Below are 13,416 nucleotides of genomic sequence, written 5' to 3'. Positions count from 1 at the left end.
GTATTATTTTTTTGACATCTCATCAAAGATGAAGAAGAATATGGAAGTCTGGGCATTTACGGGGCTGACGACCGTAATAGGCTGGTTTAAGTGATCACTTTACACACGTATAACATTCACTAATTCTACCCATTATTGACAACCACAATACTCAAATTCTTGGAAGTTCTATACGTATGAAACAAATTTTGAAACATTATTCTTGAATCACTAGAACTTTACTAGAGACATCTATTGGTGAGATGAAAATAACTCCTGTAATTAGAGATAATCCAAATTTTGTGAACACACTCAAAATGTTGTAAAAAATATTAAGTGTTATGTTAATTTCATTCTTAGTGGTTTCATATATCGCTCACTCCTTTCAAGAACGTCATAAATAAAAAATCGTCAATTTTCAGCTGTGCACGTTTTCGGAATTCCCAGAAAACGTTCTTTATGCCAGCAAAAGAGGCATATTTTTAACTTAACATTTACCCGCTACAGGGCAGAAAATTTTGTTTTTGCATTTTGAAGAAAAGGTATTGTTTAATTTTTTATAAATATACTAAATATTTTTCAAACGGAAAAAAAACCTTCAGGTTTTACCTAAGAAGATCTGTTGCACTGTAAAAAGTTCAATAAGTGGCTTGATATTTATTTTTAATACATTTTGTAATATTTTTAAACTTTAAAAACGATCTCCTGAAAAATCAAGTTTTTTTTATTTATGACGTTCTTGAAAGGAGTGAGCGATATAATATTTTGGGAATAGTGAGATGCAGCCTGAGTGGCCAAGGCATTAAATCTATTCTCCTTTTCTTGTACACGCTATATCTACCTCACGTATTTTCTCATAAAACAGATATTATCAAACATAAAGCTCCTTTACTAACGACATCTGTATCTTGTCAAATATTTTTAATAGAGACCTCGTAATCAAAAGCACTGGAATAATCACCTTGCTTTTTATACAATAAACTATCAAGTTCGCAGAAAGTTCGCGAATATAAATATATTCGCAAAAACAGTTTTATCATCGTAACCAAGAGTACCGAAACTAAGTCACACATTTATAAAAAAAAAAAATTATTTTTAAATATGTATATGTTACAACAAAAAAAATAAATTTCTTAATATAAGACTCAATATTGGGAAAAAACATATTTTTTCTTCCTTCATAAGCTATTATTTTATGTAAATATTTTTTTGTGTACAAAAATACCCTAAATCTCAACATAAACACAATACCGAAATAAGGTATTATTTATATTCAAAAACTTTATTGAAATCGTACAACCTAATAACATTATGTTATATAAAATTCTACTACCCAAACAAAAAGTTTTTGGGTTCATACGTGTCAGTTGTAGTTTGAAGATTGGGTTTGATTTCGTTTGTATGAAATGAATAATTTGAATAAAGGAAAAAGTACAAGAGACATTTATTAAGTACCGTAGAACGGGGCTACTTGAACATTGATGTGTTACTTGAGCCCAGTACAATTTTTATTTATTAAGATCTGTATTTGGTCTACAATAATGAACGTATCGAAATGATTCATTATTTCCCCGACAGGTGACACTTATCGTCATGATACGTTCATTATTGTAGACCAAATACAGATTTTTTTTTTGTACTGGGCTCAAGTAACATATCAAAGTTCAAGTAGCCCCATTCTATGGTACAAAGATATTTAAGGTATTTTTTTAAGATAAGTATTTTTGTTTATATTATTTACAAAAATTCTCCACTTTCATACTATTTCAGAAATATTATTGGAAATAGGTATCAAATTGTGGTAGGGTGGGTTTCGAACCGAGAAACTCTGACTCAAGAGTCCGCGACACTAACCACGGGACCACAGTCCGACACAATCTAGCATATTTTCATCCACCATATTTTAATAAAATATGGTGGATGAAAATAATATTTGATATTAAATAAAAGTTTTTCCTCGAATATTATTTTCACAATAAATAAAACAGGTTTAAACTCAGACAAATAAGTAAATTGAAAGTGAGAAAACCATTTATTTAATTAAAATTAATATAACACAGGTAACAAACGTTACTGAATTTCTTTACTTGTACAATAGAAATTAAAAATTTAACCCAGGGCAATGTGAAAACCAAGACATTAACAGAGTTTATGACATATCATCGTCTGGTTCAAGTAATCACTTCATACACTTTGTAACTTTCATCATTCTGCACACTTATAAACATATAACCAATTGCTCTACGGAACTCGTCCATATCAAATGTCCCTGCACTCTTTCATATGCGAGTTCTAAGTGCAATCTACAAAAAATGTGAGTTAGTTAATTTATTTAAATACCTGAAAAAATATAAACCCAAATTTTCTGGACTTTTTTCGTACGGTCTCATACTGGCAATATTTTTTATAAACTTACGATCTCATATTTTTTTATTATTTCTATGTATGATAAGGCGATAACAATGTACATAGATTATAACTGAGGTCCAACATTACTAAGTTAAATCCTTACGTAGTATCGTGTTTAATTAATAATTTCCCTGCATATGAATGAATTAAATCCTTGGTAATACATGTTTGAGGGAAATGGAATTAATTATGAGGATATTCATGTAAGCAGTGATAGTATTATTGAAATTACGGTAAGGTATTATATAACCACAATAATATGTAATTCTAACAACAAATTAAATCATATACATATATAAATGTAATAACATATTCCAGAAATAATTATTCTATTTATACTCTTAAATGCAATAATAATTATTATAGCAATTAAGAGTATACATGGAATAATTATTTCTGGAAAATATTATTACTTTTATAGATGTACATGATTTCACTTGTAATTAAAACTCTTAATATGAACATGTCTGCAGAGTTTGATGAAAATATTTTCATGAAGATAATACTAAAAATAATGATTACAAAAATAATTATGAAAAAGCTACACATGACGTTTAAAACAATGTGCAAATTTTGATTTACAAATAAATATTTTAAAAGAAAATTGATGAATCGAGAATAGTGAGAAGTGGCAGGTTACGTTGTATATTTTGAGTGTATCCAAATTTTATTCACAAATGCTGAATTTCCTCCGCATTCCTATAAGTTATTTCATTATAACGATATTCTTATTATTAGAACACAACATAAACAAGGAAGAATGTGAAAGTCTGTACTGTGGAATGGTTTATCTGTCACAGGCTGGTATTATTGATTACTTTAAACACGTGTAACATTCAACATTCTACCCGTGACTGACAATCACAATATACAGAACTACAATTTTTTAAATTTTAATAGTGTGGTTGTCAAAAATATTTTGATTGTGTGGTTTTTAATCATGGGTAGAATGGTGAAAGTTACACGTATATAAACTGAACACTTAAAACTAGCTTATAAGAGATCATAGACCTTGTAAATGCTAGTTTTAAAAATGTAAGATGTCAATATTTTTATTTTTACTCAAGCAGTTTAAATTCGTAAATGCAGGAAATCGAAAATTTGTGAAAAAAATTTACACAAGTTAAAAATACTGGGAATGAAATAAAATATGAAACGTAACCTTTTACGCCTGATAAATTTTCCTGATTCGCCAATTACCTCTCGGAGTGTGATATATGGAATGTCTTTGACTTCCATATTATTTAGAATAAAATAACAACATTATGGATTTTTTCCACATAAATTTTATTTAACTAGCGACCGGGTTTTGACATAACTGACATCATCAGGCTGGTGAAGTCTGATGATGTCAGTTATTATTACAAATTAAAATGGAGTTCTACAAATTAAACGCCAAATCAATAAATAAATAAAAAATCAGGACATTATCAAACACTTTTTGATAATTTCCTTAGAAGACGAAATTCACGTATTAACATATACATAAATAAACATAGAATTAAATCCAACAAACCTTGTTTTATTTTGGATATATTACATAAGGAAAAATCATGTGTTTAGTAAGAATAACTATTGTATGACAGAACTAAAACTGAAAGCAGGCAGAAACCTTTTCAGTCATTTTGGGTTAGCGAGTGTTCAACGTTCCCTCTAGGGAAGTCAAAGTCAAAGTACCCTCTAGGGAAGAGGACCAAGAGTTCAAAGTCAACGTACCCTCTAGGGAAGAGGACCGCCGTGAAGTTGAGGCGGACCCTCGTATGGACGGAGCTGGTGGCTATGTGGTAGAGACAGCGCGCCCTCGGCGGGTACAGGCCCGGGTAGCCCGGGCTGGCCGCGACGCAGGCCCCGCGCACGCGACAGCTGACGTCCTGGTACAGCCAGTCGCATTCTGCCAAGGGAAGAGATGTAATTTTATTTGTGTTTTATATTTATTTATTTCATAGATACATTTACTATACACATGTTTCACGGCTCTTTAGGCATGGTCTGTGTTGAGCCGAAATACTAACATGTTAATACAATTTTTTGATTTTTATCATTATTATTTGTTTTTTTTTTTAATTATTAGATTATATACATTACATACAAGAGACGCAATAATAATTTATAGTATAAAGGTTTTACAATAAAATAATTACACCTGAACTTTAAATAAATCACTTTCCACCTTGTCCCTTCCAATGCGAAGCAACCATCGACGGACACTGGTCTTAAAGACCTGATGACTACTAGAATTCTTAATGGTTTCGGGCAGCAAATAAAATATCTTTGGCACAAGGACATATGTTACAAATAATATTTTACAATTTAATGATATTCTGGTATATTAGGGCACTCTGCTTTCTAACAGGTGTGCATCAACTACGACTATTGTACTTGTAATTCCTAAAGGATTGATCAAAGGTGCTAAATCATAAAGTTGTTTTCTTTATATAAGGTGCTGCAGTGTGTTGTTGTCTTTCTGTGTCGTGGTTGGGTTAGGCTGGGTTTGGTTAGATTAGGTTAGGTCTCTGCGTCCCTAAATGAGGTTTAGAACCATAGCTGCCTCCCTGAAGTACTGCATTAAAGCAAATTCCGGGGAGGCAGCTGAAAGAGACAAGGGGTTTCTCTTTAGTGGGTAGAAATCCCACACTACCCCAGGGAGCTTCTCAAAAAAGGTCTCTGCGTCTCACGTATCTCTGCATATCTGGTAGGACTGATGGATCAAACGTAGTACTCGTGATTTATAAATGCTTATGTTTGATCAAAGGTCCTCCATCAAAAGGGTGTATTCTTCATCTTAGGTGCTGCATTGTTGTTGCTGTCTTTCCGTGTCGTGTTGAAAACTTTGTGTGCAAGGTTGTAAGTTAGGGATGTTTTTCTTTTGCTTGTTAGGATTATGGTAGGTTTGTGTGAGGAAAAATTGCAAATTTTAAAAGGGATCCGAAATAAAATGTCGATGAATTCATTGGGATACGCGCGTTCTTATATACCCGTGATTCGTTATAATACGGTTTTTAGAAAAACAGCTTTTTTGACAAAAATGGCAGCACCACCCGTTGAAAGTAACAGTAACGCAGACAATACTGAATTTTGGTGGACAGTGTGTTTCCTGACACAGATTCAATTCAATTTCAATTCAATTTTCAATTCAATTTATTCAATAATTAATATATACATTACAAACAAACATTTAAGGCGTATACATTAAAAAAACAAATTAAAAATTACACAAGAAGACTCTTGTTAAATGTGTAGAAGAATCTCGCTTCGGAAAACTCCTTCGGACACATGGAACAGATCAATATCCAATGTGATATTGTTCAACATAGCGATAGCTCTTCCTACAGGCATAACCATCGGCAGGTTGGTCCTGTGTATAGGAATGTGAAACAATCTATGTCGACGCTGTCTTAGGTAACTATCGGGAACATACAGACCAATGCTCTGGATAATTTCAGGATTATCGATCATACCGCGCAACAATCGATAAAAATGCGTAATTAAATACGCATTCCTTCTAGTCTCTAAACTATTGTAGCCAAGCATACCCTGGAGAAACTGGGTCGGGTAGAGCCAAGGATAATAGCCGTACTCTCTCATGTAGAGATACCTCAAAAACTTCTTTTGGACTTTCTCTACCATAAGAGAGTACTTAAGCTCGTCACTCAGAATGTTTTCGATCGCAATATTATTTCATTGATTTTCTAAAAACGTTTTAATCGTTTCATAAGCATTGTGAACAATAATAAATACGATGTGTACTCTATTTTTTATTATTTTATTTTCCATTTAAACAAACTAAAACATATTTCAATTAATGTTTCGGCATTTACTTTGTGGTGCGACATGTTGAAATTATTAATGAAAACGCTTGTTTTTACCACTAGAGTTTATTTAAGACAACTAGTTTCGGAAGCTTAGCTTCCATCTTTAGGTCTAAATGTAAACTGAATGTAATTTTAGTTTACATTTAGACCTGAAGATAGAAACTTAACATCCGAAACAAGTTGTTTTAAATAAACTCAAGTCCTAAAAAAAACAAGCGTTTTCTTTAATAATTTAAACTAAACCATATTATTTAGTGGCCAGGTACGGCTAGAATACGATAAATTCGTAAAAAAAATTACCGTAAATAGGTCGATTCCTTTAATCTATACGATAAAAGCAACCGAAAGATGATAAAAACAACATTTTTCCCTAATCTAATGACAATATTGGTGAAAAGATTGTGTAGAGCACTTAATGATAATTTTTCAGTTCATTTGCTCTCTTTTTATCTGTATTAGAATTTCGTATTTTCGATTTAAGAATCATCTCTACAAATTATTTCCAGTTATTAAGTTAAGAAATGGACCTTTTCTTATCTCAGATTTCTTCAGTTATAAAGTTTAACTACTATATATTTCTTGAAAGTAAGAAGAAAGTGGTTATTATTAAGAAGCCTTGAAAACAAGGTTTTAGGTAATATTGAAGAAAATGAAATTGGTCTAAGGAAATTAGTAGAGAATTATATTTATCTTATATTTGTGAAACTATAAATTAGTTTATAACAGCCATTGAAAATAATTTAGATAAACTGTAAATTTAAGTTAAAATGTGAATTTTATTATTTTAAACAAATGATAAAATACAGAAAAGAGAGATGAGATGATTTGTTCATGTGGAACGAATGATCACTCTATAAGGGTGGATTTTAGAGACATTTACTAAACAACCAAATTTCTCGTTTTTTTAATAAAACATATTTTTAATATTTGTTTTTTTTTTTACGATTTTAAAAACTATAATATTCTTAAAAATAAGAAATACCTTTTTCAAACAAAAATATTAAATTCCTAAAGATTCCTAAATTTATATCATGTACACATACATACATACATATTTTTTTCTATTTGATTGTACACAATCATAAGAAAACCGGAAGGAACTCGTAGTACCCTTTACTGCCTAGTAACTATATTATTAATGACTCGACTAATGACTCGACTGCAATCAGTGTTAAACGCAGCAGCGAGACTAATTTTTGGAATTTCTAAATTCAGTCACATCACCCCACTACTTCACAAACTCCACTGGTTACGCTTTCCAGAAAGGGTTGAGTATAAACTCTGCCTACTCATGTATAAATCAATACACAATATGGCTCCAGAGTATCTTAAGGAGCTGTGTATTCCAGATGAATTGGTTGATAGACGTCTCACGCTTCGATCGGCTACAACATCTGCAATGGGCAAAGTTATCTTACCAGCTCGCAAGCAACGCACTAAATTTGGCGAGCGTGCCTTTGCTGTTGCAGGACCGACGGCGTGGAATGCTCTTCCACCAATGGTTAGAAATAGTGAGAGTGAGATGATCTTTAGAAAAAGACTAAAAACACATTTGTTTTCTAAATCATTTCCACCATAATATTTTCCCCAATTCATTCACCGTGAAGCGCCCTTGAGGTATTTTTTTACGAAAATGGCGCTATATAAGTTATCCAATTTTATTATTATTATTATTATTATTATTATTAAGACGTCCAATTCTAAAATCCTGTGGTGAAAATTACACACAAAAAAACACTTCCTGTATACTAACCTCATTCAACTAAAACATTCTTTAGTTAGTAAACGAAGCCTGTTTTATTACACATGATAAACAGGCCTACCGACGACAATACGTAAATTATAGTTTGATTTTGATCATATTGATTCTTTCTCTAAGCTTTCGTTCATTCAAGTAACACTTTTGAACCGATTTACGTTGCTTTAACGTTGGATTTTGTTATTAGTGGAAATAATTGAAATTTATTCAACATTTTCCTTCCAACAGTAGATTAAAAACATCGTTTTCCTCCCTGAAAATGTCAAACACACGCGATACCTGCGCTGGAAATTGCGAAAATTGATGGCAGAATCATAGTTCAAAGACGAATTATGTAACAGGGTTGCGTGTTTTTTGTACTGTTTTCCATAATGTTTAAAATAATTGTTTTCCACCTTGAAGAAAACATACCCGATAGTGGTGTTTTAAAAAAAAAATGTAATGAATGATAACAAAATTATAAATTGTATAATAAATAAAAATATAAATAAATGAAAATGTAAATAAACTAGATATTTTCTTTAAAACATGTCCAAATATGTAGGTACTCCACATAGGAGTTATTTTTACATTTTTGACATCTCAACATACATGAGAAAGAATATGGAAGTCTGGGTATGTTCAAGGCGTTTGACTTGTCATAGGCTGGTTAATTGATTCTCCATTCTACCCACGATTGACAAGTACTCAATTTTTTGGAAATTTTACATACAGACATATATCATTAATCTCATGACACTGTACGTGTGAGTTCGTTAAAGCCATCTATGGCTGGATTAAACAATTTGTTTTTGGAGGGACCCGTTTAATCGGATCTATCCAGTAAGGTTTTTTCATAAATTCATATAAAGGGTCTCTGCTAAATAAAAGCTTTCTCAATCGAACCATAGATGGCTCTAGTGAGGGAGTGTGGTTGTCAATCTTGAGAAGATTGGTGAATGTTGCACGTGTGTAAAGTGATCACTTAACCTGCCTACTAATAAAAATAATAAAACCCTTATCCGCACCCCAATGGTGCATAGGGCACTGCTTCATATTAAACGCAGTGTTATCTTGATCGTTTACACATGAAGGAAAGGTGATCAGCCCTCCGCTTCAGGTACCAGTCCAGGGTAATATTGAATAAATATGACAGTGAAAAAATCACTCATATTTATTTTACCGCCCTTGGGAATCGAACCCGGGACCTCCAGAACGGTAGCCGAGCGTGCTGACCATTACACTACGGAGGCGGACAAAAGATTACCTGCCTATGATAGGTCTAAATCGCCTAGATTTCTTCATCTATGTTGAGATGTAAAAAAATATGTTTTTTTTGGCACATCCTGTATCTGTATTCAAAGTACCTATCTATCTGTAATTATTATTTCAAGTTGCTAGTTTAAATAGTAATTAGCTTTGCGTTTAATATTAACGGCCAACATTTCCTTTTCTCATCCTGATTTTAGAAATAAAAATAAGAGTCCCCTCGGCTCTTAGCGGTGAAGGACTTCAGAAAAGTACAATCATTCAAATTTGCTTGTTCTTCTGAGTAAGGGTATATTTTCGTTTATAATATCGGAAGACAAGTCGACAATAGGATAATACGTTTTTACTCCGCCTTTTCAGTTTAATGTTCGTATCGAAACTTGTGAACTTGTTTTTTTGAAGCCCTTTCTATGAAAATATCGAGAAAAAAAACTTGTACTCTAAAAACTTTCTTGCTAAGATTTATAAAATATTCATCGAACAATCTTTATTTCATGGATAACAAAAAAAATAAAAAAACTCTTTATCACATATGAATTAATTTTTAACTATGTACTTTCGATATTTTTTCAAAAAAATCTTTATTATTTTATGCCTATTCGTAAAATTTAATTCATTTTCTTTACGATGATGGTACGAAATTCTCATGAAAAATACAGATTTTTTTATATTTCTGACTTAGAACTAGCTAAACATCATATCGTTTCTCCGCAGGGGTAGGTAGAGAGAATATTGAAGCAATATTCTTCTTGATAATAGAGAAAAGCCGAGGAAAACTTGGCATGATCAAGTATTTCACATCCAAATGAAAGAGTTTCTGCTCAATAAAAAGCTTCTTTCATCTCACCAATAGATGTCTTTAGTGAAATTCTAGTGATTCAAGCACTATGTTTCAAAATGGAACTATATATATAGAAATTCCAAGAATTTGAGTAGTGTGGTTGTGAATGATGGGTTGATTTGGTGAATGCTACACGTGTGTAAAGTGATCACTTAAACCAGCCTATGACGGTCGTAAACCCCGTAAATACCCAGACATCCATATTCTTCTTCATCTTTGATGAGATGTCATAAAATAATATGAAAATTACATTTTGTGAACAAGTATTTGGACACACTCAAAATTTTGTAAATAAATTATCTGTTCAAATTATAAGCTTAAATAATGAAAACGAAAATGATATTTTCTGGCGTTTCTCATGTATGTGATTTTAATCCAGGATTCGGACCTCACATACTAATAAAAGAGTTTCTGCTCGATAAAAAGCTTATTTTCATCTCACCAATAGATGTCTCTATTGAAGTTCTCGTGATCCAAGAATAATGTTTCAAAATTGGTTCATATATATATATATATAGAACTTCCAAATGGTTGTCAATAATGGGTAGAATAGGTGAATGTTACACTGTGTAAAGTAATCACTTAAACCAGCCTATGACGGTCGTAAGCCCCGTAAATACCTAGATCTCATAAAAATAATATGACATTCAATTTCATTATTCTACGTGAGAAAAGCAGGGTGCCATTTTTAATTATCAAAGGACCACATAGTCCTCAGTTAAATTACACAATTATTTTAATTGCGACTACGTAACATAACAATGAGACTTGTTGGGGAGTCATCGGAGTGAAATGCTCTGATTAAATTCCGGCAACCTAAATTGTGCGATCTATACAATTATTACTCAAGCCGAATTCTCCCCTTAATTATCATTATGAAGTAATCTTGAGACACGTTAAACGGGAGTAGAATGATAATATCTAATTCACGCATGTAAAGCAGTATTAAACTTAACTTGCTGCAATATATACGTATTAACACGGAAGTACCTACATCGTAAGTGATAATAAAATTTGCTTAAGGATTTATACGTAAAAGTGGTACATAATAAGTGTAGCACATTATTTGAAATATAATGATATTAACATCATTTATTATATCGGACTCTGAATTATTCACCCTACGGAAGAGTTGACCCTTTTAAAGGTATCGAACTAGGAAAAAGTGATACATTATTTTAAATGTTTTTCGTAGATACTTGTGGCACATTTTATAAGCTTTATAAAATAAAACAGCTTTGTTTTTAAAAACTTTTTACTGGAACGTTTTTTCTCCAACCGGTTTAGACAAGAACCTTGTCATCATCAAATTTAAACGTTTACCAATTCTAAAACATTAAAATATTAATATTTAGGTGCTGTAATTACTTATTCCTCAAACTCGCCCACTCATCTTACTATGATTATTTCAATGTTTTAGAATTAGTACATGTTTAACTCTGATGATAACAAGGTTCTTGTCCAAACCAGTTGGAGAAAAATTGTACCAGTTGAGACACCTTTAAAATTAAAATAATTATAAATTATAGAATGATTGGTTCCTAAAATGATCTCTTAGACGGCAAAATGATATATGATAGATGTTTGAATGGTGATATTGGATAAAAATGCAAGTCGATATCGATAAAATCCATCGATAAAATTAAGAAAGGTGTGTTGAGATTGTTTGGCCATGTGAATCAAATAAGAGAAGAATGTAAAATAAATTTACTAAGCTGTTTACTTACTTAACTTTTTGTAAAGTATGTCTGTAGTCGTATTAGCCTACTCGTAGGCTAATTTCTATTAAGAAATATTTTCCAATAAAACAAAAACAGACTAGTAATTAAAATCGATGAGTTTAAATGCATCAATCTGAAATTAGTAGAAGATAGCGTTTAAACACATAAATGAGAAGAAATAAAAGTAATTTTCAAGAAGGTGTACATAAATTAAATAGTAATTAACAAATTGGATTTTGGTAAATTGTATACAATAAATGGAAAGCTTAAGCTTAAAGAGAAAATATTTAACAATGTATAATTATAAGTTATTGAAATCTACGTTTAAATAAAAGTTTGTTATGGTTGAAAAGAGGGATGAAATAATGTTAAGCGCAAGTTCACGATGCAAATTGAGACGATTTATGAAAAATAAGTTAGACGTTTAACGATCGGAATGGTTCATTATCCTAGCGGTGGCAACGGCGTGTGGCGGACGCTTTTATTTATGAACAAATATGCAGGTGCGGTGTTTATACAATGAGTTATAATGATTTATTCGTCGAGGACAATGCTAGACGTAAACATATTAAAAGATTTACAATAATACCAATACCTATCGATAGCTGTTATTAAACAATTCTTAGGGCGGTTCGGCTGTACATGTACAGCTTGAATTTTTCATCTGCAGGCTAATTGTGTGATGCGATTTAGTTAGTTAAAAAAGAGGAATACTCCCAGCGAAGAAAGTATTTGGAGACACTCAAAATGTTGTATATAAAAACGGGGAATTTATTAGAAAGAGTATGTAATTTATTCGCAAAAAAAACATAAAAGTATTTTTACCAATAAAGATATACTTAAAAAATATATATTAGGTTCATTTTTATTAAAGTGACTGACGAATCAATTAATAAAAGTTTATTTAAATTAAAAAAATATATTTCAAAAACCTTTATAGAGAATCCTTACTGTGTCTAACCTAATAACTGTTATTATAAGCTTTGTTTTTTTTCTGAATCTATAATAATATAAAGCTATAACTAGGAAATTATAACTGGCATTATCATACAAATAGATTTATATGTTACTACACCCCATGCCTCCGCCCGTGGTGTAATGGTCAGCTTGTTTAGCTACCGTGCTGGAGATCCCGGGTTCGATTCCCAGGGGGAGTGAAAATAAATATTAGTGAGTTTACACTGTAATATTTATTGAATATTACCCTGGACTAATTCCTGAAGCGCAAGACTGATCACCTTGCCTTCACGTAAGTAATGATCAAGATAACACTGCGTCAATTCGATGCAGTGCCCTATGCACCATTGGGTGCGGATAAGGGTTATAAGTATAAGTAATACTACTTAAAAAGTGGTATTACACAAAGTGAACAATGAATGACAGGATAGTGTTATATTACCATACCATAAAGTTGATAATGTTTGTAATATGCAAAATAGATCTAATAAAATTTTGGTGCCGTGCTTTAAATATAAAAAATCTTTATTTCACATCTTTCTCATTTAAATAGTGGTAACATGTAAGTTCTAGTGTATGTGATTAGTATAGGATTATAGTGCAAAACTGCTAGTTTTCTAAGGATGTAAGCACTACATTTCCATGTTTACTAGTAAAGTTAATTGTTAGTATGTTTTACTTATCGTACCT

General features: G+C 31.6%; 1 protein-coding gene across 1 annotated transcript in view; it reads right to left on the bottom strand.

Annotated features, from left to right (window-relative positions):
• The window catches only part of LOC148313958 (uncharacterized), a 148,204-nt gene that overhangs the window by 66,891 nt on the left and 67,897 nt on the right, over positions 1-13,416 (bottom strand). The window contains exon 6 of the mRNA XM_088270865.1: positions 4,105-4,279. Coding sequence (XP_088126991.1) covers positions 4,105-4,279 — 175 coding nt within the window. The remainder of the gene's footprint in view (positions 1-4,104; positions 4,280-13,416) is intronic.

The sequence above is a fragment of the Brachycentrus maculatus genome, unplaced genomic scaffold, assembly GCF_059751285.1.
Source record: "Brachycentrus maculatus isolate JH-2025_06_01 unplaced genomic scaffold, ASM5975128v1 h1tg000004l, whole genome shotgun sequence".
Taxonomy (NCBI): domain Eukaryota; kingdom Metazoa; phylum Arthropoda; class Insecta; order Trichoptera; family Brachycentridae; genus Brachycentrus; species Brachycentrus maculatus.
The sequence above is the reverse complement of the archived record's forward strand: the minus strand, read 5'-3'. Positions and strand labels throughout refer to the sequence as shown.